The sequence below is a fragment of the Etheostoma spectabile genome, chromosome 8, assembly GCF_008692095.1.
Source record: "Etheostoma spectabile isolate EspeVRDwgs_2016 chromosome 8, UIUC_Espe_1.0, whole genome shotgun sequence".
NCBI classification, from domain to species: Eukaryota; Metazoa; Chordata; class Actinopteri; order Perciformes; family Percidae; genus Etheostoma; species Etheostoma spectabile.
In genome coordinates this window covers 36,093,126-36,121,120 of record NC_045740.1, presented here as the reverse complement: position 1 = coordinate 36,121,120, position 27,995 = coordinate 36,093,126, and the positions used below count along the sequence as shown (strand labels likewise).

Sequence of the window (27,995 nt, the reverse complement as noted above, 5' to 3'; positions counted from 1 at the left end):
TGTTTTGTTTGGTTTTTTGCTTTGTCTTTTACATGGTATGTATTTTATTTTTTTACTTTTTTAAAAAAACATGTTGTAGTAATAGTACAGTGGCAAGTAATCCTAATGATTAATTAATTACTGAATTAATGATTACATATTAATTAATTAGCATACCATTGGATTGGAGTTTTATCATGTTTAATCTTTAACGCCATCCCCACCTTTTCACTAGTGAGCTGCTTCAATGGCAAGGCTTCTCCATGGCAACCGCGGTGTTGTTGGAGACGCTCGGTTGCTCGGCAACATCATTTACTTCGTGAGGGTACCACGCTAAGGTTGCTTTTGCTATTATGTTCATGCAAAACAGTTTACGTTGTGTAATTGAAATGTAAGTGGCTGTCAGGCATTAATACATATTTTAAAAACCAATATCGTTGTACAAGTTAAGAGTGGCGCGATAGAAGTAACGTTTAGAAGAAGCTAGCTTAAAAAAAATGTTAGCAAAAGGCAAGTTACGTTGACGTAACGCTAAGTGATTCGCGAGCGTGATAATGGCGACCGAGTGGTCTCAAAAGGTGGATTTAACCTTTGACTGTCTATGGATTTAACCTTCTGAGTTTATACAGAAATACCTGCAGAATACACTGACATTGTAACGTTACTGCTTTATGAGTTGTTGTGTTCGAGCTAACATTACTGGTAACTTGTAAAGTGATACGTTAACTTTATAACTGTGTACTAAATGGCAAAGGAAGACTTTCTCTGGCATTTTACTTAGCTAACGCTAGAGCAAAAAGTCAGCCGAATGTGCCTGGGAGAAATTTCTCTCTCAACACCTCACGTGAGTTTTTTTCAATTTTTTTGTTGTCTCTCTTGCGTATTCACACATATCAACGTTACGTTTTGAATATGACCTTTGAATATGAGAATATCCTAAAAATGTCTCAGTCCAACATTGGTTTGTTTCACCATTAATGGTATGTTACCTCCCATCCCATCAATGTTTTGTAAAATAAGAAGAAAAAAACTAATGTGTTCTATAACATTTCTATACGACTCAAATTTGTTATAGCTGATATTCTGTGAGAAATGGAATTGGCTTAAATATAAATCTGATATTGGTTCATGATGATAACATAATTCCTCTTAACAATCAATGTACACTGGGCATCAGGGGTGATAAGTATGCATTGATTACTTATTTTCCAACCACGCAGAGAAAACAACAACCATGGCTGGCTCTGCTATCAGGAATTGGTGGAATACCCACCAGTTGAACAAATCGGACAGCAATGACTCTAACACAGAGGAAGATGAGGAGGAATTAGCAAGGAGGAGGCAGTGTAAGCTGTTTTCACATATGTACTGTGTGCGTGTAGCTTAACTGTTGCTCAAATGTGCATTTAAAACTGGTAACTTTACCACAAAGATGTGGTGTCGACCTGTTGCTGTTCAACTACTGTCTCATGTTTGATTTTGAGTGTGAATTCCTAGTGTACATGCTTTCCAGCTCATTATATATGCAAGAAGCTCTTTTGGGATTAATCTTATTAAAACAATCAGGTTCAGCATCATCCCTTATTATATAACCCTTAAAACCTTATAATCAACATGCTTGTAGGTAAGGGAGCAGCAGACCTGCTTAAAAATGGATATTCATAGTTCACCAGTGGAAGAACAGGAGCATAAAAAGATCACTTATTGAAGGTGTGATTTATGTCTCCACTCAGTATCTAGAAACCTTAGTCAGACTCTGCGGACCAGGCAGCTGCTCATTGACTTTGATGGTGGCCGACCTACTTTGAGTCTCAGGGCACCGCTGGACCTGGTTAACTTTCCATCTATCTTTCGCCCTCGTTGGCCCATAGAATGTGAGGTCAACAGCGACATCATCCATCACATAGGTAATTTTAAATTGTATTGAAACCATTATGTTACTAGGTATGTTACTGATCTGCACAAAAGCTTATCAATGGTGTTAATCAGTCGAAGAGTAGACAATGAGTGGAAATTCTGAGCAGATGCTTCTGGCAAAACATATCCGGGTAAAGAAGGAACAAAATATAAAACAGAGTGTAAAACTTGGCATGTCCTGTTGCTGTTACTGTCAACATGTAATGTCACAACGAGAGTGTGTGTTGTAGAGTGGGACCCCCCAGAGCCAGAGCCTTTCTACCAGCCCACAGGACATGAGAGGACACCCATGCCAGCAGGAGAGGAGAGGGAGAAAGTGGTATACTGCATTGACCATGGTAACCAATAATATGAACTGATGATAACGATAGGAACTTAATACTTTGAGTAACTTCATGCTACACTTTTCCCAGTTTGAATTTGAGGGCATCCTACTGCAAAAAGTTGTATAATAGTGAGGACCCAACCCAACTCCTTAGTGCTTCAAAGTGTAGATTTTATTTAATTACAATGTAAGTGCTTTATAACAATGCACAAGTCTTGCTTACTGTTAAATATACAATATTGGGAATTGTGTTAGGCCATTGGGTAGTGTATTCCCTTAGCTGTGCTATCCTAGATATTATTTTTAGTGTTGCAGCCCCATCCCTCTGGAACACCCTCCCTGCAGAAATTCAAAATGCCTCATCCCTGGACATGTTTTTAAAAAAAACTCCTGAAACACCTCTTATTCACCAAGCCTGAAACCTTAGTATAGCCACTCTAATTCTGTAAAGTCTCCTTGGGTTTCATGAAAGGCGCTATATTAAATCAAAGTTGTTGTTGTTGTTGGTGTTGGTGTTGTTGTTGTTGTTGTTATCATCATTATTTTCTAGATAAATGTGATATACGCTGCCACTGCTCCCTGAAAAACAATGCAAGTCCATGTTTATTAAAATTGTTAACTAATTTATCTTTTGATATTCACTCACACACCTTCATGTTGTTCTCACCCTTTAAAGCCACCAAGCGTCCCTATTTCACCTGCTCCCGGGTCGGAGGAAGCAGGGGGCCCATTAAGAGCGCCCCTCCTTATGATGGTCAGACAGACTTCACCCTTGAGTTTGAGTCACGCTTTGAGAGTGGGAACCTTCAGAAGGCTGTGCAAGTGTAAGTTTATGTAAATGTGCTGTATTTATATAGCACTTTTCTAGTCTTAACAACTACTCAAAGCGCTTTCACATCATACAGGAGACATTCACCATTCACACACATTCATACACTGTGTGTGGCTGCCGTACAAGGTGCCACCTGCTCATCAGATAAACACTCACACACATTCACACTCCGATGCGCAGCATCGGGGGCAACTCGGGGTTCAGTGTCTTGTCCAAGGATACTTCGACAAGGGACTGCAGGGCCAGGGATTAAACCCCCAACCTTCCGATTGGCAGGCAACCGCTCTACCACTGAGCCACAGCCGCCCCGTTTATGCAGCCTAATCTACTAATGACGGTACATTTGTATTCCTGTTAGTTCTTACTGTGGCTCAAGGTGAAGTTCCCCCCCCCTTTTTCTTCTGTTCAGTGGTGTCTATAACTACGAGATCACCCTGCGCACAGACATGTACACCAGAAAGCACACACAGTGGTTCTACTTCAGGGTCAGGAACATGAAGGCTGGAGTGACTTATCGCTTCACCATCATCAACTTCATGAAGAGCAGCAGCCTGTATTCACAGGGTATGAGACCACTCCTCTACTCTGAGAGGGCTGCCAACGACAAAGGGATTGGATGGCAACGCACTGGCTCCAATATCAGATACTACCGTAACAGCAATCAGGTAGGTGAACTTTCTGACAAGATGAAATTTTATTTATTGGGTGTCTTTTGATAGTAAACTGTAATTTTCTTCCCCCGTTTCTAGTTTTTTTCCCCAGCAGTTGTCATTTTTAGTTTATGTGAGTATAGTAGGCCTAAGAAACAGAAATTGCAGATATTTTAAACTTTTTTTAAATAGATAATCATCTCATTACATCATCTTTATGTCCTATCAAAAAGGATTTCACTGCATGCTATTGCAGGTAAAGGAAGCCCTGTGAGTTAGTCCATCTTGCCATAAGCAAGGGAATAAAAGGACAACATTGACTGTAGTTAAAATCAAATGGCCTTAAACTTGAAATTAAATTGGAAGGAAAACAGCAAAGGAAAAACTGTCCGCTTCACATAGACTGGAATAAGATTGGGCTTTGGCAGCCAGCTTTAAAAGACATTTCACAAATTGAGTGAATTCCGCATTCAGAAGTCAAGATTGCAAGTTGATTTTTGCACTGAAGTGCCGTAAACCAAAATAAATCTAAAAACGTATGGTGTGCTTTGAGAAATGGTTGGTGGTAAAATGAAGTATGAGATCTGTATTAAGTGAATTAACTGATGTAGAAACTTCTGTAGTTCTTTACTAAATTGCAGTTATAATTGAAGAAGCTGAATCTCTCTTAAATACCATTATCTCTGTCTCTATTTAGAATACAAAGGACAGCAACAGTGACATAATCACCCTGTATTCACTCACCTGGACTCTCCAGTTCCCTTATGACTCAGACACCTGCTACCTGGCCCACTGCTACCCCTACACCTATTCCCACCTGCAGCGCTACCTTAGGCGCATTTCTTCCAACCCAAAAGTTGCATCCTACTGCACACTGCGGGTGCTGTGCCACAGCCTTGCTGGGAATGCGGTGTATGTGTTGACAATAACGTCCAGAGGGGGCAGCAGAGTGGAGGGTAGGAAAAAAAAGGCTGTGGTGGTAACGGCCCGAGTGCACCCTGGAGAAACCAACGGGTCCTGGATGATGGAGGGGTTGCTAGACTTCCTGCTGGGGGACTCGGAAGATGCTCAGCTACTCAGGGACACTTTTGTTTTTAAGGTGAGGGTTCTCAAGCTCATAGCCTCCTATCTGTCTTACAGTATTATCATGATCATTACTTTAGTACAGAGATCTTCAACAGAGGATCCGTGACCTCTAGGTGGTCCTCAGAATTAGTGCAGGGGGGCACCAAATAATCTTTAAAAAATATTTTTTGGAAAGTTTTTTTTTTTTTTTTTATTTAAATACGCCTGAAAATATACCCATATAACATATTAATATTTTATTAATAAATTTGTGGGGGGAAATATTTACATATTAAAGACACGTTTACTAAAGGTAAGGTAGCCACTATAGTAGCTATACAGTTAGGTTTAAAGATTCACTGTGCCTTCCACATGTATGTTTACGGTTAAAACATGATATATAAATAATGACTATTTCCGTCCATTTGGCCCATTGTTTACAATATATGCAGTAGGGCGTCCCTACTCGGGCTCTCTTTGAGCTAAGGGGTCTCTGGCCTAAAAACGTTGAAGACCCCTGCTTTAGTATCTTCCAAGTGATATGTCTGAAAAGTAATGTATGAAGTTGATGGTGAATAATAGTAATAATAATAATAATAATAATTTATACTGTTTATTAATCCCAAATTACAATTTACACTCTGTTTTGTTAGAAATCACTACACATAGGCCTGAAATACACACACACACACACATGCGCGCTTAGGACCTATTAATTCACAAATGGAGAGATGTTAGAGTGAGTGGGCTGCAAGTGGTGATGAGGCTGTGTTGAGATTTATACTATGAGTTTTATATTATGTTGTGATATCATATACTGCTATTGAACACTGGTTTTGTCCTGGAGTTTGTTGTTTTTTCTTGGATTTGTGTTGCTGCAGGTGGTGCCAATGCTGAACCCAGATGGTGTGGTTGTGGGTAATTACCGCTGCTCTCTGTCAGGCAGGGACCTCAACAGATACTACAAGACATTGCTCAGGGATTCCTTCCCCTGTGTGTGGCACACCCGAAACATGGTGGAAAGGTATGACAGTACACATGCATGAACAAACAAACACACTGCATATTGAAGAATTTGTATTTAATGCCCTTTTGCAATTTAGTAGAAATTCAGCAATTTGTTTTTTCATTTCTAAATGTATTTCTAGAAGTATGAATACAGTAATGTGTTTTTCTAGTAAATTGCTAACAATACAGGTGAGATTTTACCAGGGATGTCTAATTTATTAATCCAAAGCATACATAGAACACACCACGATCAGTTATTTCACTTTTGTGTTAATGAGCAACAAGTTTGAGTTATTAGTAGGGCTGTAGTCTCTGACAAATTGGGATTAAGGTGAAGATGTGAGAACAAAATAAAGAGACACATGAAAACTCAGATGGGTTATTAAGTTTGCTCACTAACTTTATGGGAGAAATCAGTCCAGCTGTACAAAAAGGCACATTTCTTTTCCAGATCCAATGGTATAGTAGTCTAAAGAGGTTAGGAAATGGCTGGATGCCAGAGAAATTATGATGATGCCATGAACTGGCCCTATTATGATGTATTTTCCCCAGGCTGGTGGCTGAGACGGATGTAGTTCTTTACTGTGACTTTCATGGCCACAACCGTAAAAACAACGTGTTCATGTACGGTTGTAACAACCAAGGCGATGCTTCCCTGAAGCTGCACGAGAGAATCTTTCCACTAATGATGAGCAAGAATGCCAGTAATAAGGTAAAGTCACACTTTTTGAAAAACTCTTTCAAAGCTAGATTTAGTCCGAGTAACATAGGGCTTCTATTTTCATCCTGACACCACCCTTATTCAACAGTCACCCATCTGTTACACAAATATTTACCATGTTTCAGAGGCAGTGTTTCTTCCTTCATATTCATTTGTGCATAATCAGCGTTTCAACTACATCATCTACATCACTCTCTTTGTTAGTTCTCCTTTAAGAGCTGTAAGTTTCGGGTGCAAAAGAGTAAAGAGGGAACAGGACGTATTGCCATGTGGAGACTAGGCATCAAAAACAGCTACACTATGGAGGCCACCTTTGGAGGCTCTACTCTGGGTGAGTTCAGACTTTCCTGCGTGTGTGTGTGCGCGTGTGTGTGTGTGTGTGTGTGTGTGTGTGTGTGTGTGTGTGTGTGTGTGTGTGTGTGTGTGTGTGTGTGTGTGTGTGTGTGTGTGTGTGTGTGTGTGTGTGTGTGTGTGTGTGTGTGTGTGTGTGTGTGCTTGCATGTCTTGTCTCTTGAGGATCTATCATATGTTTGAATATTAGGCGACAGGAGAGGGACACATTTTACTACTCGAGACCTGAAGTCCCTTGGCTTTTGCTTTTGTGACACCCTGCTGGATTACTATGACCCAGACTCAACAAAGGTGAGAGATAAAACAGCATATCTATAATTTATATAGAAATGTATAAATGCCTCCTTCAGCGCTGAAGCTCTATATCAGTCCAAGAACAGGTAACATTGTCTGCACCAATATATACCTGGATACTGGATTTAAATGCTTTAAATTTTATTTATAAATTTTGTATTTATAGTAATTTTTAGTTATTTAAATACAGTATAAAAAGAGTGTGTGTGTTTGTGTTGCTGTTTTTTTATGTTATTTAAATTCTTATTTCAGACCACTTACTGTCTGACAGAGCTGGCAGCGTTGTTGACAAAGGAGGTCAGAGAGAGGCTGGGCAAAGATTTGGGCACTGACTGTAACTTCTCTGTGTCTGACCTGGAAACCAGGTGATATAGTTATTTACTATCTTAAATACACATGCAAACCAGACTGGGGCACTATGAGATATTTGTGCTCTCATTCAGCTTGAGTGTGAAGGTTTCTTGTTTGCTTTCACAGCACCAGTGGTTCAAATAGTTCTGATTCTGATGGACTCCCTGTTCATTTACTGAACCAGCCACAAACTGCCCACCCTGAGGTACACTGACATAAACCTAGTCGGTTTTTATCACGACTGCTTTATTTTCCTTGTAAGGGTTAATATCAAATTTGGATCACTTTGTGAAAAGCCGTTTTGAAACGGGTCTTCTCTTGTAGCAGTTCACCTCATGCTCCTGCTCTCCTCCACAGCAAACAGTGAAGAAGAAGAAGAAGAAACGCTTGAGGAGTTGTAAAGAGAGAAATACGCTGCGACCAGAGAGAGCAAAAAATAACACACAGCCAAACGTCCTGCAAAGCAGCGTAAAACATATCGTAAGAGACTAAATAAACCACTAATTAGTGCACACCGGAACAATGCTTGCATGACTCATGTATATGGATCTATAGTCTTTATTGTCTACTGGAAATTTTTTTGCTACAGTCTGTACTGGGCCTCACAAATATACATACAGTAAACTTCTTTTTTTTAAGATTTGTTTTGGGCATTTCAGCCTTTAATGGAAAGTACCGCTAGATATGAAAGGGGAGAGAGGGTGGGTAGACATGCCTGGAATTGTCAAATCGAAACTGGACCTTCTGCATCAAGGCATACGTCTCTATATATGTGCTCTTGTCCTACCAACTGAGCTAACCCGGCCACCATACAGAAAACATTGACACCTTCTCCCCAAACACCCTAGAATTCACAGTTCCCTACAACCATTCCACTGACACCCCTTGTGCACAGCCTACACAACTTATAAATAATTACACAAGCATAACAATATATCATGTGCACACCATTGTCAAGTTACTGACTTTTAACAAGACTGATTAGTGAAAGGTCTTTGCAGGAGTCCAACCTGCCCCATGAGGACACAGTTAAAGAGATCATCCAAGAGAGAACTGTTGGAAGACACTGGAAGAAATGGCAGGTATGAAGTTGAGAGAGTGTGAATATGTTTAGGAGCCAGGGAAGTGAGAAGATTTTCTGACATGTTCGTTTAAATATTTCCGTCTTTGTGAAGGCAAAAGGTCTGATAAGAAAAGCGGAGATCCCGCCTCCCGCCACTCACCCTGGGGAGGTCACTCAGGTGATACCGTGGCAGGGCTGCAAGCCAGTCAAGGTAGAGATGATCACCTCATCCTCACCACTTGTTAGGGCACATTACTAGCCAATGATATCATACATTCACTCACTCACATACCCACTTCAAATTGTTTTGGTATAACACAATCTGTAATTTTGACTTGGATTTTGGGCCCTTTTCTGTGTTTTAGGACAGAACTTTGAAAGCTGCATACCAGCATCACAGGGTAAAAGCGTGTCCACATCTCAGCACATACACAGGTAACATTTATTTACACACCACTATCATCAATGCAATACTGTATCTGCCTTTTGACTTCCAAATATAAAGCAGATTTAAATATTCTCATAACAAATAATTTACTTGGCTTATTTACACAGATGATCTGGGGTATACAAGACAGTGGAGGTGCTCAGCTCAGCTGCTGCACCTGAGTGCTCTTCTTCCACTGTCTCCAAATCCTGTACATTCCAGCCAGCAGCGCTGCCCCCAACAATCCTTAATCTCCTACAACGTCCACAGAGGTTTGTCCACATGCACAGTAGTTTAAGATAGAACTGAGATTTTTTTTTTTTTAAGTTTCTGTGGCTCTTTAGTAGTAAAACTCGTCTCCATCGTCTTTCAAATGTTTTTTAGGTCTGCCACCTTCCCTCGCAGCGCGCCACAGGTAAGCCTCACAGCGACATTGCATCCTTATCAATAGACCGTAGATAACTGCATGTTGAGGTGCGTTCAAATTCATGTTCATTCAAGTGTTATGTCTCCTCTTTGTTAGGTCTCCCTCATCCATGTACGTCAAGATGATGCCAGATATTTTTCCAAGAAAGCAATTGCTGCCAAGTTTCGCTACTGACAAGGTCGACGCCAGGCCTATTTTCAGAAACAGAAACTCTTTACTGGCCTCAGAACGTGACTTTGCGCCTGAGGATTCCTCTTCGTTGCACACAGACATGACCAATACCAAACAACTAAATGAGGAGCAGGGAGAAAACTCCTCAGAAGGTTTCATATGCACACATAACATACTAAGATATGAAACTGTAATTATTATGAGTTGCATCACTTTTAGGTAAACTTGCCTCTTTGGCTTTAATATCTGATTTTGTCATTTATTCCAGTGGATTTGTCCTTGTTGAAATGTATACCACTTGGAGAGCAGAGCCGGAGAGATCTCACCCCTGACATTAGAGAAACTGAATCAAGCAGCAATTTATTCGTGCCTGTTCAGAAGGGAATAGACCTGAGAAGAAACAGGTAATTTTGTCTCTCTCTCTCTCATTTTCTCTGTTAAATGCTCAGGTGGCTGCTGCCATTTAAAGATTGGAAAAACAGGCCCTGATCTTTTTGCAATGAATATATCTTACTTTTTTTTTTTTAATTCAGTATTATACATTTTACCTCACGTTGATGGTCTTTCAAATGTTTTCTGTGCTCCCTGTTTTTTTTTTTTAATTACCTCAGACTAGGCAATGAAACTCTGGAGGACCAAAGGCACCTGGGTGTATTATCCCCTTTGTCAAAGCCTTCTGGCCTCATGAAGATGGAACTTGCACGTCCTAAGAGTGGCACCCTTGGTAGGCTTCAGGCTAAGGACATCAGGCACCATTACTCTGGAAGAGAAAGCCAAATAACTGCAGCAATGGTCACAAGATCATCACAGTCTGCCCCACGGTAGGGCTAAGACTATGACGTTTGCTCGAACTCCAACAGATGTGTTAAACAAGTGCTTCCCAACCTTTTTGGTCCGAGGTACCCCAACAGCCCTGTCAGATAAACTCACGTACCCCTTCATCGATTCACAATGTGTGTTCCAAATGTATAACGCTATTCCTTAAATAAAACAAGTTTTCATAAAATTGAACTGTTTATTAGCTAATTCACACAGATATCATGATGCAGTGTAATATGAATAGAAGAGAAGTGGAACCCTCTGGAAACTAAAAAATTACATTCAAATTCTATTTTCTGCATTGTTGATATTGGTAAGACAAAGATTTACTACACAGGCTCTGTTATATACATTTTATGCACGGCAACCATACAAAAACAAGAATACAAACCTATTGAATATAATGTGCGTAAAAAATATAAAAATAAATTTGTTTAAACATTTTTCTCTTTAATCCTCAATCAGAGGAAGGAAATATCTCATGAATATGTGATACATAGTATGACATATTGTCTGGGAAGTGTAAGGATGTTTCAAGGTGTGGCAGAGACGTCAGAGCTTCAGAATTCAGTCAAACTGGCGGAGATGAAATTGGCTCTCTGTGTGTCTGACCATGTTCCGGAGCGCCACAAAACCAGAGAGGGCCTGCATCATTCAGGAAGGAAAACATTAATTAAAACATTTAAATCCAATCAATGACAATCACCCAATGATGAAATCTAAAAACATAAAAATAAACATGCTCACCGTAACATTATATTTACAGTGGTGCTCATAAGTTTACATGCCCATCCTTAAGTTGACTAAAAATTAAAAAATTATGTAGAGATTACCATGGTGTTATTTCAGTTAGACTAATAGCTGGTTTGATTTGCATTGAGAGATGATTTCATGGAAAGTATCCCATGCCAATCTCTATTTATAGTGAAGGGTATGTGATGATGTGGGGGGGGGGGGTATTTTAATTCCAAAGGCCAAGGGAACTTTATCAGGATGCATAGTATCCTGGATCCAATAACTGGCCTTTTAAATAAAAAATCTGCCTGCCTGTATGGGAATTTAACATAGGGGTATGTATACTTATACCCCCTGTATTTTAAGGAAGAACATTTATTTATTTACAATACATTATTCATTCACAAAGAAAATTGGTGTCCTTAAAAAGGTTGGATTTTTCCTTTTTTTTTACTAAAGGCATCAAGATCTATTTACAAAAGATGATTTTTTTTATTCCTCTTTTTAGTCAACTTTATTATGGGATCCTAAACTTATGAGCAACACTGTAGGTATATGGAGGTTATAAATGGTAGAATTACAACAGTCAGTTTTGAGAAGGAATGTTAATGTACCTGTGTGAGTATGAATAAGGCGAGAACTATGTGAACACCTCTCTCCAGGGGTTGGATGAGAATGGCTTCGTTAAAGAGCAGGAACAGAATTAGTGGAAACTGCAGCAGGATGCTCAGCAGCCAAAATCCAGCCAACTCTGGGACCTTCCACAAACACATACATGAGTTACAATCTCTGGCCTGGACTTGTTTTGCGTTTGTTGCGTGTATTCTACTTTGACTATTACCTTTTCTTGCAGGTTCCCAGCATATCCCAGAAAGAGCCTAATGGCTTCGATCAGAGTCATCAGGATGAGAACAGTGACCAGGATGAACTTGTAGTAGTCTGGCAAGACAGGATACTGGAAGAAATAACAATTACAACAATTCAGGCAAATTAACTGAAATTACATGAACGTGATTTATTCAAATGGGCTTTTATGAAATAGTCTGACTTGTTTCTCAGGTCTAATCTTGACAATTAACCCTCCTGTTGGGCTCAGGTCAAATTTAACCCATTTTCAAAACGGTCAAAAAACGGTCTTCACAAGTAAAATAAATGATCAGTTCACTACTCTTACTGAAGATGGGTGTTTTATTTATTGTTATGGCGTTTAAAAAAGGGTAAAAGAACTATGAAAAAAGTGAAAGAAAAAGCTTCAAAAACATTTTAAAAAACACAGATTTTTTTTTGGGGGGGGGGGGAACTGACGAAAACATCGGGAAAAGCTCCAAAACATCAGGTGACAAAAAGTTACAAAAATGTACCAACAAAAGTTTGACCCAAAAAAACAAATGGAAAAAAACAGGAAGACATTACTGTACATTTATCACAACATTTATCAGCTTTTCAGGATCATTTGTTCCCTTAGTTTAGTTTTGTGTTTAGGTTACTCCTAAAGTCATACATCATTTAAAAGATGAAATTACTTGATGTTAAAAACAGAAGTGGCGAATCACGTCCATCTCAGCACAGTGAACTTTAACTTGAGCTGAGTTTTAACTCAGAATCAGCAACAATGGTTATGTAACGTTAGTCTGACAATGGGAAATGTATATTGAGGGCCAAATCTGTCTTTAATTTAATTTGGAATTTAATTATTTCATCTCTGTACACTTGTTGTAATTATAATGAAGGGGTTAGCATTAGGATTAATGTCTGGTGATTGATTAACCCTTGTACGGTACTCCTGGGTCAAAAATTGACATTTTTTGTTCCTTTTTCAGACTTCACTACCACCACCTGACTACCACTAGTTTTACACTACTTTTTGGAATTCATGGTCAATAACCCTCATTTATATAGAATTGTACCTAATATTTGAGTTTAAAAAAAGCAGAAATTATGAATTATTTGGACTAATAGTTAAGATCAGAAGAACGTACAGATGAGTTTAGTCAGGAATAAAAGAGCGTTGTATGAAATCCAATCCATTTTTGGTGGTAATTTGGTTAAAAACAAAACCCATATTTCAGATATAGACATTTTTATAGGGGTCAAATTTGACTTGAGGACAACAGGAGGGTTAAGTATAGTATATAATGATACCAGTATTTCACATGTCATTCTCTCTCTCTGTGTGTGTGTGTGTGTGTGTGTGTGTGTGTGTGTGTGCGTGTTTGACTTACCTTGAGGTGCAGCATTACAGTTACACTGATCCACCACAAGGGGAAGAACCACATGTTAAAGTACAGAGACATCTGGAGGTGGAGACTAGACAGAACCCGCTTGTCTGAAAAGAAACCAACAGAACACCATGGAATGGACACACAATTCCAGCTGCTGTAAGCCTATGTTTGAGACCAACATATCTCACTGTTAGCTAGCTAGCTAACTACGTTAATATAATGCTAATTTGCCCATAACGTTCACGTTATCTGCCCTCGTGAGTTTACCGTGTGGCAAAAACGTGTCATTGTCTGTTGTGAAAGGCTGAGTCCGACTCTGGTCAAATAACACAGTCCGGGAAAAGTCCTCTAAACGTTTTCTGATAGTCTCCGACAGCTCCATCGTGGAAAAGGCTGCCTAAACACACATCACCAGGAGGGAAAAACACACAACGCCTCTTCCTCACTGAAGACGCTCAGCTACCGTCGTTTCCATGGACACCAAAGAAATCTCGCGTTCCGCTCAGATCTCGCAGGAAAAGTGTTCTTTTGGTTAAAAACAAAGAGGAAGAAATGTCCTCTTGGTTCCTCTGTTGGCTCATTGTCTCGTTTTGTCTACGTAGGCTACTGCTTTAATAAATATATGTTATTCTTATTCGGTCAGTCAGTTTATAGGTTATTATGTTTACATTTTATAAGCATTTTTCATATTTCGTCTATATTTGTTCTACTGCACACTGTTCAATCCCTGCACTGTTCACTTTTGCTCTATCACTATTGCACACAGTCTACCATAGTATCTTACCTTATCATGGTCATTGCATTTCTGTGAGTGATTTTTATTTTTATTCTTATGTATGTGTGATATATGTGTGTATATGTGTTTGTTGTGTCATGGTTGTCTTGCTACTGGATGCCTAAATAAAGTATCTATCTATCTCTATATCTATATCGATATAGAGATAGATAGACTAAAAAAAATGAATGACTTTTCCTGTGTCTTTGGCATTCAGGGCATCGGAGAGTGGACGTAAACCAGCTGATCATCCCAGGGCACCCTAGCACCACAGCAGTCCACTGAACCACGCTCAGCAAAATGATAAATTCAGCATGAGTATAAGGTTATAAGCAAAAATAAAACAGAGTGTGTGTGTTGTCTCGTCATGAGATGAGAGGTAAATTCTTACAGTCAAAAACTAAAATCTTATGTTTAAGTAGTTGCAGAAAATGAGTGTGCATCGATCAGTAACGTGACACAACAAATCATCCACCGCTTCCTGTACTTTACATTGACATTTGGGGTGAACGGCCAGGAGGCAGCAGGTGAAGGCCAACGTGATGTGGCTGGTTTTGTAACTTGCCAGAAGAAAAAAAAAAATCACACCCATGACCTCATTCTAGGGCTGAGCGATATGGAGAAAATCAAATATCACAATATTTTTGACTATTGGTGCTAAAGGCAAACAATAGAACAGCTAGAACAGTCTGTTAAGTTCAGAAAAATGACATCACTTTACTGTAATGCAGCCTTTAAAACCAGGAAAAGACAACACTTATGCCATATTACACTATCCAAAATCTAAGATGATTTCTAGTCTCATATCATGATATCAATATTTGATATATTGCCCAGCTCTACCTCAGTCTCAGTTAACATTTTTTGTGGACGTCTCTAAATTGTATCCACATTTTCCTCACTTGCGTCTTAGTCCCTCACGCCACAAAGCATGGGAGAGAAGAAGGAAATGATCCCTGTGTTCCAATACCTATACAACAATACTGTTTATTATGCCAGAAATTGTTTTAGCATGTTCCAGTACTATGTCACATGCACTATGCCAAAAATGCCAGGATGCTTAACCCTCCTGTTTTCAGGTCCAATTTGATCCCTTTTCAAAAAGTTTTTATATCACACATTCGTGGATGGTTCCTTACAACACTCCTCACAAGTTACATAAATAATCAGTTCACTACTTTAATGGAATTTGGGTGTTTTTTGTAAATTTTATAGCATTTGGATAAAAAAAATTATCTGTGACAAATGTAAAAAAACAAAAACCCAGGTCAATAAAATTGACTACAATGTGAACAAATGAAAAAAACATTACACAAAAATTTGAAAAAAATCCCAAACTGACACAAATGTCAAAAAAAGTGACAAATGTAAAAAAAAAAAAAAAGCTTTCAAAATTTGGGGAAAAAACCATAAAGATTTCACATTGCTCAGAAAACGTCAACAAACGTTGAAAAACTGACGAAAACATTGGGGTAAAGACACAAAAGGGTAAAAAAATACAACCAAAATGTTGATAAAAAGGTTTTTCATTTGAAATTTTGACACTGAAAATCAAAGATTTGCAGCTAGGCGGGAAGACAACACAAGGGTTAAAGTAATGTAATATAATGAAAAAGTAGCATGTCCCAACTGTATGCATACTGCATGCAACAGTACATACTCTGTAATGGCAGCATATATGGCAAATATGCAATTTGGAACTACACTCATGCTTCTTTCCTTTTATTGCATTTCCCAATACAGCTTTAATTGCACTTCTTTTCATTTAATTGTCCATTAATGTGTACTTCTTCATTTTAAGTGATTAGCAAAACCTAGTAGCTCTTTATGGCAACGTCCGCACCACATATGGCACGAAACCAGGTTTCAGCACCTTCAACACAAATATCAATACAGCCATTGAATTAGTCGCTTAATCTGTATAATGCCATGCCAGGTGATGTGTCCTGCTACAACAAGGCAACATGTCTGCATTGAGCGTCTATTATTAATGTTTCATTGAAAGGACAGGTTGAACCATTGGCTCACTTTGGCATGTAGTCTAGCCATTGAACCCAAAACTGAGTTCATGGACCACCACTGATGACTGATTACTCCCCCTTCTCATACAGGACTTCATCTATGAGCACATCATTGTCGTCGACTGGGATTTCCTGACACAGCTGCTCCTTGAAGGATAAGGCGATGGTGTAGGGCTTTCCTTGAGGGTGTCTGATGCAGCGCTCCAAGTATACGTCATAGAAGCCCTTCCCTCGTCCCAGACGCTTCCCCGACTCGTCAAACCCCAGGCCTGGCATCAAGATCAGGTCCAGACCTCCTGTAGAAAGTGCTTCCTCTCTGCTGGTGTCTTCTTCAGCAGGCTGTCTGATGTTCCATGACGTCAGAGGCAGCGTCTCGATGTCCTGCAGACTGTTGAGCTTCAACATGTCCATATGGTTGCTGCTGCTCTGATATCTGGGAATGAAGCAGCTTTTACCACATTTAAACACGTCTTTGATGATTTCCTCAGTGCTCACCTCATCACCCGTGCTGAGAAACACCGCAATCCTCTTACAGGACACATACTTGGGGTGTCTGAACAGCTGCCGGGACAGCACGAGAGACTGTCGTTGTTTCTCCTCGTCACTCAACGCTGCGACCCGTCGCTTTATTTCTTTCCTCAGAGCTTGCTTTGCTGCTCGCACGGCGGCCATTCTTCTCTGGTAAACTTTTCACGCAGAATAAACAGAGACCGTAAATACGAAGAGAGTAGACACGAGCGTGTTTTCAGGGAAATGCGACGTCACGTGAAGTGAATGGTGTTGACGAACTGACCGAAGAGCCGGTTAATTGAACCGACTCGTGACACTGAACCGGGAAATAGAGTGCCATACGCTATGGAACTATGGAACTGACCGAAGAGCTGGTTAATAAACCGACTCGTGACACTGAACCGGGAATTAGAGTTTCATACGTCAAAGAAAAAGAACCGACTCACTCCTCATTAGCGCCTCTACTGGAGTGGTGGTAGAATCAATCAGTACATGGGCCACCGCGAGCCCTTCTTTAACTGTCTATGCGCGAGCCGAGCAGTGTTGCCAAGTTCGTCTATTATAAGTGACTTTGTGCTTGTTTTTCCAATAAAGTTGCTAACAAATATTGATAGTCGCGTTTTTTGGGGCTTGTTTCTAAAGTGTAGTAGCTTGTTTGGGTTTGTTCCCAGCTCCAAAATAAGTTGTCAAGCAGTGGTTATTTTAACGTAGGAGTTTGTCTTGTCCATTTCCTCGGTCTCTCCCCTTTCCCCATACACACAGGAGATAGCAGTTATTCTCCGCCCACTTCATGCTTCTAATTGGCTCTGACCGAGATGGCAACGAGTACTAGCCAATCAGAGGCAGAGCAGGGCAATTACATTTTTTTACTGGTTAATACTGGCGAAATACGGGAAGAAATATAACAAAAACTGGGAGAAAGAGAAAGTAGTAAAAGAATGGATTCAGCCTGTATATTAATATTAACAGTCTATGATTCACACACAAAAAATACTCCTTTACTAGCCAACTTTGTTAAGATACATTTACTTGTGTTTTATTAATACATGTCTAGTTTAACACACTGATGGGCTAACGTTACCTTACCAGCCTCATTTTCTTAGGTTTATTTTACATTGTTGACTTGTTATATTTTACTTTGCAATTTATAGTTTGTGCTTATACATTTATTTACAAAATTATTTTAAATGTAGCATAATGATTATTTTAAAATGTAAATAAAAATGATCAATATAAATCCTACAAGCTGCACAGTATTTAGATTTATAATAGGCTATATTTTTTTCCCCAAAGTGGAAATTACATTTGCTGTTTTTACATACATAAACGTGTTTTCATTGTTGAAGTTGCTCTGTTCTTAGTTTAGTTTTGTCAGATTTATGTGTGGCTAACATACCTTAGGTGTTTGGGAGTTCTCTACTTTTAAGACTGAGGAAACCACAGAGATCAACCGTCATTTTGCGACAGTAGGCTACATCACTTGTCGCCTGAAAGTGTAAAGAAAAAAATCTGCAAACGTTTTTTAAGGCTTTCTAAGTCCTGCTGTCCTTTTAGAATGATAATTAGGATATCTTCGGCTAGCTAGACAGACAATTGTGTGAATTTAGTCGAATGTGTGATTAGGAGGCCCATTCTGGGCTTAACAGGGTTAAACCACATCCCATACAACAGCTGGCCTACTTTTGTTTTCACAGAAAACGAAACTTAGGGAGTGCTGAAGATGGCAGCAAGCAAAGAGCCAGGTTCTTTATCCTGCTCGATATGCTTGGATATACTGAGAAGACCTGTGACTCTCCAATGTGGCCACAGCTACTGCATGGACTGTGTAAATGCCTACTGGGACCAGGAGGATCGCTGTGGTGTTTACAGCTGTCCCCAGTGTAGACGCACATACACCCCCAGACCTGTGTTGAACAAGAACACAGTGCTGGCTGATTTGGCAGAGAAAATGTCCCCAGAAGAACACCACCCAGTGGATGTGGAGTGTGATGTCTGCACTGCGAAGAAGCTGAAAGCTGTCAAGTCTTGCCTGGTGTGTCTGGCTTCGTTCTGTGCAACTCATCTGCAGCCCCACTACGTGTCTGCTGCTTTCAAAAAGCACAAGCTGGTGGAAGTCTCTGCCTCCATACAAGATAAGATCTGCTCTAAGCACGACAAGCTTCTCGAAGTCTATTGCCGCAGCGATGGCCAATGCATTTGCCTGCTTTGTGTGATGGATGAGCACAAAGGTCATGACACCGTCTCAGCTGCAGCGGAGAGAAAAGAGAAACAAGTATGGATAATTTTGCAATTGTCAAAGTCGTATTGCGGCAAAAATCGGAACGTCTTGTTAATATAGTAAGACGATTTTGTTTTGCCCAAACACAATATGATTTTCTTTTCAGAAACTGTTTGGAAAGAAAAAACAAAGATACCAACAGGGAATCCAGGAGAAACAGAAGCAGCTGCGGCAGCTGAGACAGAAAGTGAAAGCACTGCAGGTGACTTGTTTTGTACTTTTTCTCATCTGACTTAAATGCATGTTAAAGAAACGTGTCCTGTATCCCTTACATTTCAGAGTAACGACACAGACATTTTGTATTTTTATCTCTGCCGTCAGTGTTCTGTGGATGCAGCTGGTGATGAAAATGAGAAGGCCTATACTGAAATAGTCCAAATGGCAGATAAAAGGCGTAGTACTGTGAGAGAGCTGATCAGAGTTCAGGAGACGGCTGCGGTGAGCCGAGCTGAGGCGCTCGTGGATCGGCTGGAGAAGGACATCTCTGAGCTGAGAAAGGGAGAGGATGAACTGAAGCAGCTTTCTGTCACTGAGGATCACATTCATTTCCTGCAGGTACACAGACGGCCAAACACAGGTCATTGACAGAGTGGCACGATACTTCATATTGTGTTTCTCTTTTCACGTTTCTAGAGCTGCCAGTCCATTTTGGACTGTCCGGAACCTGACCAGTGGTCTGGTTTCGACATCCTTCCACACACACCTTTTGACTTTGTGACAAAGGCTATTTCTGTTTTGAGAGACAAAATGGAAAAAATGGCCAGAGATATTGCAGAAATTTCTCAGACGTGTAAGAAAATAACGTCATTACAATCATTTGTTCATCTACTGAAATGATGTGATATTGTATAAATAGCCAGTTTACCAAAATGATCTTTTGTTTTTTTAGTTCAAGCTGATCCTGATCCTGAGACAAGACAGGAGTTCTCCCTTTGTGAGTCAGTCATATATATATTTTTTATTCTAATTCTTATAATCAAGCAATGTGCTCACATTAACCCTTGTGTTGTCGTCCCAGGTCAAAACTGAAAATGAACAATTTTTTGACACTTTTTCAACACTTTTCGTCATTTTTGTAACACGTCCATCTGTGCTTTCCTTTCAATGTACTATGTCACACTGAGTTATAATAACTTTTATCTTTCAGATTTCTGCCGCCTCAGTTTGGATCCCAACACAGCATTTGAAAACCTGTTGCTCTCTGAGGGGAACAGCAGAGTGAGCTGGATTAAAAAAGCACAGAGGTATCCATATCACCCAGAGAGATTTACCCAATACGATCAAGTGTTGTGCACTGAAGGTTTATCGGGTGTTGGCTACTGGGAGGTTGCGTGGCGAGGGCCCAGGGTCGAGGTCGCTGTGTGCTATAAAGGGGCAGGGCTGGATGAAAGTGGCTTTGGAGACACAGATCAATCCTGGTGCCTTTCCCTTTCAAATGTTGGTTGCACCTTTTGGCATAATGGAGTCAAAACCAAAGTATCCCCCCACTGCTCCTCTACTGTAGGAGTGTATCTGAACCATAAGGCGGGGAGACTGTCCTTCTACAGCGTGTCTGATTCTGGTCAAATGATGCTCCTGCACAGAGTTCACACCACATTCTCCCAGCCTCTGTACCCTGGGTTCATGGTCTGCAGAGGGGCCTCAGCTAGGATAATGTCATCTAAGTAAAGGGCATCCACTGTCAAGGTTGCTCAAAGTACTCCACCACAGGGCCTTGATAGTTTTCTTTAAAATGTTTATTTTTGCAAGGAAAAGGCTGAAAATGATATTTGGCGCTGATGTGAGGTTTCTGTGTGTGTTCCATGTTCCTCGTCCTGTAATGGATCCCTTTAACTGTAAACTCAGCAATGTATTGTTCGTGTAAGAAGTAGAATAAATATATATAAAAAACGGCAGTCAAACTTATCTATCTTATCAAGGTGTGTACTAAGGTTTTTTTTTCTTAAAAATAGCGATACGCATGGATTCATAAAAAAAAAAAATAGAGAGCGCGTCAAGATAAGTGTGGATATTAGTTTGCTTACTTTATGAATGTATACCAATGGCGTTTAGTTACATAAGGCAACAATATATTGGTTTTGTCAATTCAAATAAATGATGATGGTCACATGTGTAGAGGCCATTTGTGAAGCACATAGTTGCCTTACAAGCAAATTCATTCTGAAGTTATAGAGCTTTAAAGCATATACTGAATTTGTTACGCGATTGTATAATTATTTTGTTACCAAAAAAAAGAATAACCTGTAATTAACTGTAGTGTGTATATCAGCACATTGATCTTAAGTGTCCCCAGATCTGTTGTTTACCACATTCTCTCTGTGGCTGCTACACACTCATTGTGGTGTAGAAATACTTTTAAAAAATCCTACTCACTGGGGGTTCGATACGTTTTGTAATGCATTCTTATAATCAAGCAATGTGCTCAGGTTAACCCTTGTGTTGTCCTCCTAGGTCAAAACTGAAAATTAACATTTTTTTGGACACTTTTTCAACCCTTTTTTGACTCTTTTTTATTGCTTTTTTTTATGTGTTTACAATACTTTTTTTCAATCATTTTTTGACGTTTCTTTTAAAAAGAAATTACTTTTTTGTAACACTATCATCAGTATACTGTACACATTTTTCAAATTCATGGTCAAGAAACCTCATTTATACGAAATTATATTATAATTACGAAGTTGTTGTTTTTTTTTTGGGGGGGGGGGGGGGGGGGGGGGGGCAATAAAACACCCAAAATTCAATGAAGTAGTGAACTGATCCTTCATTTAACTTGCAAGAAGCGTTATATGGAACCATCCATGTAATATTTGGACAATTTGGATTAAAGAATCCCAAATATGTTATGTAGAAACTTTTAAAAACAGGGCAAATTTGACCCCAGGACAACAGAATGTAAAGTTAAACCTGCCACAGTATATATTTTTTCTCAGCCATTTGAGGGCAGCCCAACAAGCTGTAAAGCGTTAGCTAAGTTAGCAGTTGCCTATTTACACACCCAGCAGAAATTAGCATTCATTTAGTCATGTTTATGTCCACCTGATGAATATAGAGGACATGTAAGTCCACTATTCACTTACTTTTAAGCACTATTTGGGTCTCCATCACTTAAAAGTGAATATGTGTGTTCACAAGATTCAATGGAAATTAAGTTCATGAGAGTAGTGAAGGTGAACCAAAAACAGCAAAGTTGCTGTTAAACCAACAAAATCAGCTGAAATACGCAAAAATGCTCTGTGGATCTGAGTAGCATTGCTGTAATAATAATAATCATTTTATAATTTTACTCGGGGTTCATCACTATGATCATTGCAGTATGCCAACATGTAGCCTATTCCTTTAACCCTTTTTTAGTATGAAACATATTGATTAGAGCAGCTATAAATTGAAAAATAATGAAGTTGAGAAACCTACTTTGACTCAAGTAGAGTTTAAAACCTCCACTTGTTTGACTCTAACAGTGGGGTATGTTGTTCCACGCTGACTCAGACTCAGCACATGATCTGTGCCAATAAGAAGAAGCTTGCCAAGCCACTCCTTCAGAGGAAACGGAAGTTAAGCTACTCCTTCAGTCTGAGCAGCAGAAAATGGCTTCGGGTGAGGAACTGTTCGACTGCTCCATCTGTTTACAGCTACTGGAGGATCCTGTGACGACCGCCTGTGGACACAGTTACTGTATAAAATGCATCAATTCCTTCTGGGATTTAAATAACAACAGTGGAAGGAGTTACAGCTGTCCTCAGTGCAGGCAGGCGTTCTCCCAGAGGCCTGTTCTGAAGAGGAACACACTTCTGGCTGCCCTGCTGGAGGAAAACAAGACACCCAGTCCAAAGTCCGCGGACACCTATGCTTCACCTGGTGATGTGGAATGTGACGTTTGCACAGGGAGAAAAAGGAAAGCTTCCATGTTCTGCCTCGTGTGTTTGGCCTCGTACTGTCAGACTCATCTGAAGCCTCACTTCGAGGTGCCGCCGTTGAAAAAACACAATCTGATTCAAGCTTCTGCCAGGGTCAGAGAAAGCCTCTGTGGCCGTCATGACAAACTTCTGGAGATTTACTGCCGCACTGATCAGCTGTTCGCATGCCTGATGTGTGTGATGGATCAGCACAAAGGCCACGACATGGTGGCAGTAGCAGCAGAAAAATGTGAAATGCAGGTAGGTAATCCAAAGTCATTTGAAAGTCCCGCCCTTTTTAACCCTCATGTTGTCCTCGGGACAAATTGACCCGTTTTCCTACATCAATGTTCTTTTTGATTACCCAAAATAACATGACTGATTCCACACAACGCTCTTTGGCAAGTACAAATCTCTACTTTCATTAATTTTGGGGCGTCTTATTCAATTTTATAGCATTTGAAAAAAACATTGAAGTGGTTTTGAAATAGTATTGAGTAAAAGTTGACATCTTCCAGTCTGTGGTTATCCATCAACATCCATTCCTTTAGTTTTGGTCTAAATAATTCCTAAGTTCTGCTTTTCTAACTTGAACATTAGGTATAGTTTCCTAAAAATTAGGTTTATTGACCATAAATTCCAACAATAACTGTAAAACTAAAGTTAATAAGTTAGTGTTGCATAAAAAAGTGACAAACATTGAAAAAAAAAGCGTCAAAAGTGTTGAAAAAAAGGGACAAAAACGCAAGAAAAAGTTACAAATAATGGAAAAAAAAGTCAACTGAAGTGCTGATTTTCAATTTTGACGGGAGGACAATACAAGGGTTAATGTCACATGGATTTGTGTTTCAACAGAGACGACTGGAGGGGACCAAACAGGAAATTGCAGACAGAGTGCTGGATTCAGAGAGGAAAATAACAGAACTGAGGGAGGCTGCAGACTCTATAAGAGTGAGTACTTTTCACACGTACAAGTACTTTTGCTACTATTCATCAATTCACTTCTTTATGATCAATGTGTTGATACAACATAAGAAAAGTGCCTAGTTCACTGACAACACAGATGTCATAGAGAAGAGGAAAGGGATGTGGGTGGGTACTGTTAGGCAACAGATTTTGGGACTTTCCCATCTCTCTTTGGACATGTAGTGTTTGACAGCAGAGTGTAGCACAATGCTGAAAATATTGAGCATGTGACACTGAAAAACATGCTGAAAATGAAATGAAGGAAACCAGGCTTGGTGCATGCAGACTGCATACAGACACCAGCGAGAGTAATGTAAATGGGTAGGTGGTAGTAGGGCTGGGGAACATGTCGATACTATATCGACATTGATATATGAAGCTAGATATCGTCTTAAATTTTGGATATCGTAATATCGTATGGGAAGAGGACCTCGGGGAAGACCCAGGACCAGGTGGAGAGATCATATCTCCCCACCTGGTCCTGGGAACGCCTCGGGATCCCCCAGTCGGAGCTGGTTGATGTGGCTCGGGAAAGGGAAGTTTGGGGTCCCCTACTGGAGCTGCTGCCCCCGCGACCCGATAAGCGGATGAAGATGGATGGATGGATGGTAATATCGTAATATGGCATAAGTGGTGTCTTATTTTCTGACTTTCTAGTCAGAACTCCGACTAAATAATAATTCAGCAATAGTCTCAATGCTTAACTATGTTTAGAAAGTGTTACAAAATGAATAGAATTCTAGAGTCTTTGTACACGACGTTCCGCTTCCAGGAGTGCTCCAGTGCCGCAGGAAATTCCGCCGAATGTCCCTCATTTAGGCCAGATGTCCATTACCTTCCACTTTCTTTGTGTTGGTGTTCTAATCTTGGATGGATGTATGGTTACCTGGTCCTCAGATCTCTGAAGGGTAAATCCAGACAGCTAGCTAGACTATCTGTCCAATCGGAGTCTGGTGGAATCCAAGACTATTTTGCAGAGGCGCTGTTGCTCTGTACAGAGCTTAGCGCCGCCCAGGACGATTGTGATTGGTTTAAAGAAATGCCAGTAAACCAAAGCGCGTTTTTCTCCCATCCCGGAATGCAGCGTGGACTAGCCAGTCCCTCCTCCACGTGCTGTGGAAGAAGGTCCGCCAATGCAAGACAATGGAAAAAGTAAAGCTCTAAAAAAAAAATCCAGTTACTTATCACATTTTGCAGTAACTGAAGGAGGTGTAAAGTAGCATAAATAGACTGTAGTTCAAAATATTATCAGTCACCATATGTCATTATCAGGACTTATGTTTTGCTTGTTTTCTCCAAGGATGCTGCATGGAAGGCGTGCGATGACATCGAGCGACTGTGTGTGGAACGCATTCGGTTGTTTGTCCGCTCTGTGGACAGGAAGCGCTCTGAGATGAGAGACAAAGTTGGACAAGCGGAGAAAGCTGGAGTGGACTGGACCAACAGTCGCCTCGGGCAACTGCAGCGTGAGGTGTTGGAGCTGAGGAGGAGGGAGGAAGAACTCAACCAGCTTTCACTAACAGAGGATCCCATTCAGTTTTTGCAGGTGAGGACATGTTTCTAGTCTTTGGAAGTATATGCCATTTTCTGTCACATTGTTGCTGCTACATTCCGCCCTTGTGTTGTCCTCCCGGGTCAAAAACGGACAACAATTGGACATTTTGGTCCCTTTTCAGACTTGTTTTTTAGTTTTCACTAACACCACCTTACTACCACTAGTTTTACACTACTTTTTGGAATTGATGGTTGTTATTAACCATGAATTCCATGAACCATGAGTGAGGGTTATTCTTATTTTATGTAGAATTGTACAAGGTCAAGGTCAAATTTTATTTCTATAGCACATTTAGAAACAGTCACTACTGCCCCAAAGTGCTGTAGAAATATAGATAACAACATAAGATGAAAGCATAACAAATAACCGGAAAAACCCATCTAAAACAGAGTGCCCAAAACAGATAACAGATAAAAAACTTTGCTCAAAACAATACCAATAGAATGTCACAGCTCAGCTTGTGTAAAAAGGTGAGTTTTTAAAATTGATTTAAAACTCTCAATAGAGGAAGCTGCTCTAATGTTGAGAGAATGTTGTTTTACGTACCTACTATTTGAGTTAAAAAAGCAGAAATTATGATTTATTTAGACTAATAGTTAAGATCAGAGGAATGAAAGTGATCAATTGTATTTGCAAAGAGCGTTGCATGGAATCCAATCCATTTTTTTGTGGTAATTTGGTTAAAAAGAAACCCATATTTCAGATGTAGACAGTCTTTAAAGGGGTCAAATTTGACCCGAGGACAACGGGAGGGTTACAAATTTTTTAAATCACACAATGTACTGTATATTTCACGCCATTTGCAGGGTTGCAAGGCCCTGGGTGACCTCCCTGTGTTCACAGACCCGCATGGCAGACCTGACATCTTGGAATTTGTCACAGCACAGACTGCTAAACTGGGAAACATGTGCGACAAAGAAAAGACGGAATTATTGAGTCATTGTGAAGAAGATCTGTGTAAGTGTGACCAGTCTGGATCTCTAAACCTCATCATTAGTCTAGTCTTTATAGTTTTTCTTAAGACTGACTAAATCAGTGTGTGTTTCTTTTCATCACAGTGTCCAAAAAGCCAAGGCTGTGTGAGGAAACACCAAGGAGATACCTGTTGACCAGATATAAGAGTAAGCATGATGTTAATGAGAAAAGTCTGGAGTGCACGGAAGTTCAAAACAAATCATAAAGGTAAAGAGAAAATAGGTCCAAGGCGCTCTTCTTGTGATATTTTCTTTTAAATGGTTATTTTTTATAGAAATTTCACAATAAAAATAAGAACTGGGCTGATCGGCACAAAGCGGCCTTCTCCAGGTTTTCTTGGCTTCTTCATTTTTTCACAATAAGAGTGCCTTGGCTCTTTTTTTTGTCTTTTGAAGTTTTGCGTTCAGTTTCCAAAGAGCACCTTTTATAATTTGTTTTGAATTTCCAATCACTCCAGGCTTTTCTTCGTCTTAAGTTATTAAGCATGATGTAAATTCCCTTTTTATGGAGCATGCGAAAGCTTTCCCAGCCTAACAAGTGTTTCATGTGTTCCTGCAGACTCCACAGTGGAGGTGGACCCCAACACTGTAGCTGCATGTCTCTGCTTGTCTGACAGAAACCGAGAGATATCATGGGGGGACAGGGACCAGGCTCATCCGGATCACCCCGACAGATTTACCTTCTATCACCAGGCTTTGTGCAAAACTGGCCTTCAGTGCAGCCACTACTGGGAGGTGGAGTGGGACGGAGGCATTGTGGATTTGGCTGTGTCGTACAAAGGCATCGGAAGAAAGGGTTCGGGGAAAGATTGCTGTTTTGGGCACAACGATCTCTCCTGGAAATTAACCTGCTCTCCGTCCGGGTGCACGTTTTGGCACAATAATCTTCACAAAGGCCAGATTCCTCCGGTTCTCTCCCGCAGGGTGGGCATCCACCTTGATTACGATGAAGGAACGCTGGGATTCTACGGTGTTGAGTCGGACTCTGGCAGCATGACGCGGCTGCACCAAATCCAGACCACCTTCACTGAACCTCTCCATCCTGGGTTTTCTGTTGATTCAGGTTCAACTCTGAAAATATGCAACATATAGGCCAGGCTACATTTAATACAGGCTAGATGCAGGATTATATATAGGATATATATATTTTATATATATCTACTGTATGTATGTACAGTATATATATACATATTATATATATGTACATATATAATATAGATACTGTGTGTGTATATAGTATGTATAATACATACTATATATGTGTATGTACTGTCCAAATGTACAGTATATGTATATACTGTGTGCATATACATATAGATGTATATATATATATATATATATATATATACTGTGAGTGTGTGTCTACTGTGTGTGTATTATTATATATATATATATATATATATATATATATACTGTACATACAGTATATAATCTGATTATGAATCAAAGACAAAACTATTTCTTCTGTTATATTTTGGCTTTTTTCTCTTAAATGTTGCTAAACCATCAAAAGACCCTGTTCAGTTGTTGTTTTCTTTCATATAAGATGCACCTATGTTGCATAATGTTGTTCAACAAACTTTACATTGTTTCATTTTAAGACTTTAAACCATATTTCTTTATTTTGTTCTTCATGCTGTATTATAGAATACTCTCCATTCAAGCC

At 39.9% G+C, this 27,995-nt stretch overlaps 4 protein-coding genes and 1 long non-coding RNA gene across 5 annotated transcripts; 3 read left to right on the top strand and 2 right to left on the bottom strand.

The window, feature by feature from the left end:
* The first annotated feature begins 198 nt into the window (after positions 1–198).
* agbl2 (AGBL carboxypeptidase 2) lies at positions 199–13,776 on the top strand. Its single transcript, XM_032523634.1, has 23 exons — positions 199–823; positions 1,200–1,325; positions 1,713–1,886; positions 2,127–2,234; positions 2,898–3,045; positions 3,463–3,718; positions 4,401–4,802; positions 5,650–5,792; positions 6,329–6,488; positions 6,702–6,828; positions 7,039–7,139; positions 7,395–7,507; positions 7,620–7,698; positions 7,851–7,973; positions 8,495–8,575; positions 8,669–8,767; positions 8,922–8,991; positions 9,112–9,255; positions 9,368–9,398; positions 9,507–9,733; positions 9,850–9,985; positions 10,193–10,402; positions 11,989–13,776. The coding sequence occupies exons 2-23, from the start codon at positions 1,214–1,216 to the stop codon at positions 12,068–12,070; spliced, it is 3,126 nt and encodes a 1,041-aa protein (XP_032379525.1). The 5' UTR covers positions 199–823; positions 1,200–1,213; the 3' UTR covers positions 12,071–13,776.
* LOC116694145 (uncharacterized) lies at positions 5,199–23,879 on the bottom strand. The gene is made up of 3 exons (XR_004333077.1): positions 23,865–23,879; positions 13,791–13,792; positions 5,199–5,288 (listed from the first exon to the last, which is right to left on the bottom strand). It is a non-coding gene; the product is annotated as an uncharacterized LOC116694145 (long non-coding RNA).
* Positions 15,858–17,065, bottom strand: mthfs (5,10-methenyltetrahydrofolate synthetase (5-formyltetrahydrofolate cyclo-ligase)). The gene has a single exon (XM_032523638.1). The coding sequence runs from the start codon at positions 16,823–16,825 to the stop codon at positions 16,223–16,225; it is 603 nt and encodes a 200-aa protein (XP_032379529.1). The 5' UTR covers positions 16,826–17,065; the 3' UTR covers positions 15,858–16,222.
* Positions 18,180–21,051, top strand: LOC116694143 (E3 ubiquitin-protein ligase TRIM47). The gene is made up of 6 exons (XM_032523637.1): positions 18,180–18,935; positions 19,048–19,143; positions 19,263–19,496; positions 19,575–19,731; positions 19,831–19,875; positions 20,089–21,051. The coding sequence occupies exons 1-6, from the start codon at positions 18,384–18,386 to the stop codon at positions 20,607–20,609; spliced, it is 1,605 nt and encodes a 534-aa protein (XP_032379528.1). The 5' UTR covers positions 18,180–18,383; the 3' UTR covers positions 20,610–21,051.
* LOC116694141 (tripartite motif-containing protein 16) lies at positions 22,466–27,659 on the top strand. The gene is made up of 6 exons (XM_032523636.1): positions 22,466–23,095; positions 23,690–23,785; positions 25,101–25,346; positions 26,162–26,312; positions 26,414–26,476; positions 26,889–27,659. The coding sequence occupies exons 1-6, from the start codon at positions 22,526–22,528 to the stop codon at positions 27,419–27,421; spliced, it is 1,659 nt and encodes a 552-aa protein (XP_032379527.1). The 5' UTR covers positions 22,466–22,525; the 3' UTR covers positions 27,422–27,659.
* Positions 27,660–27,995: the final 336 nt, after the last annotated feature.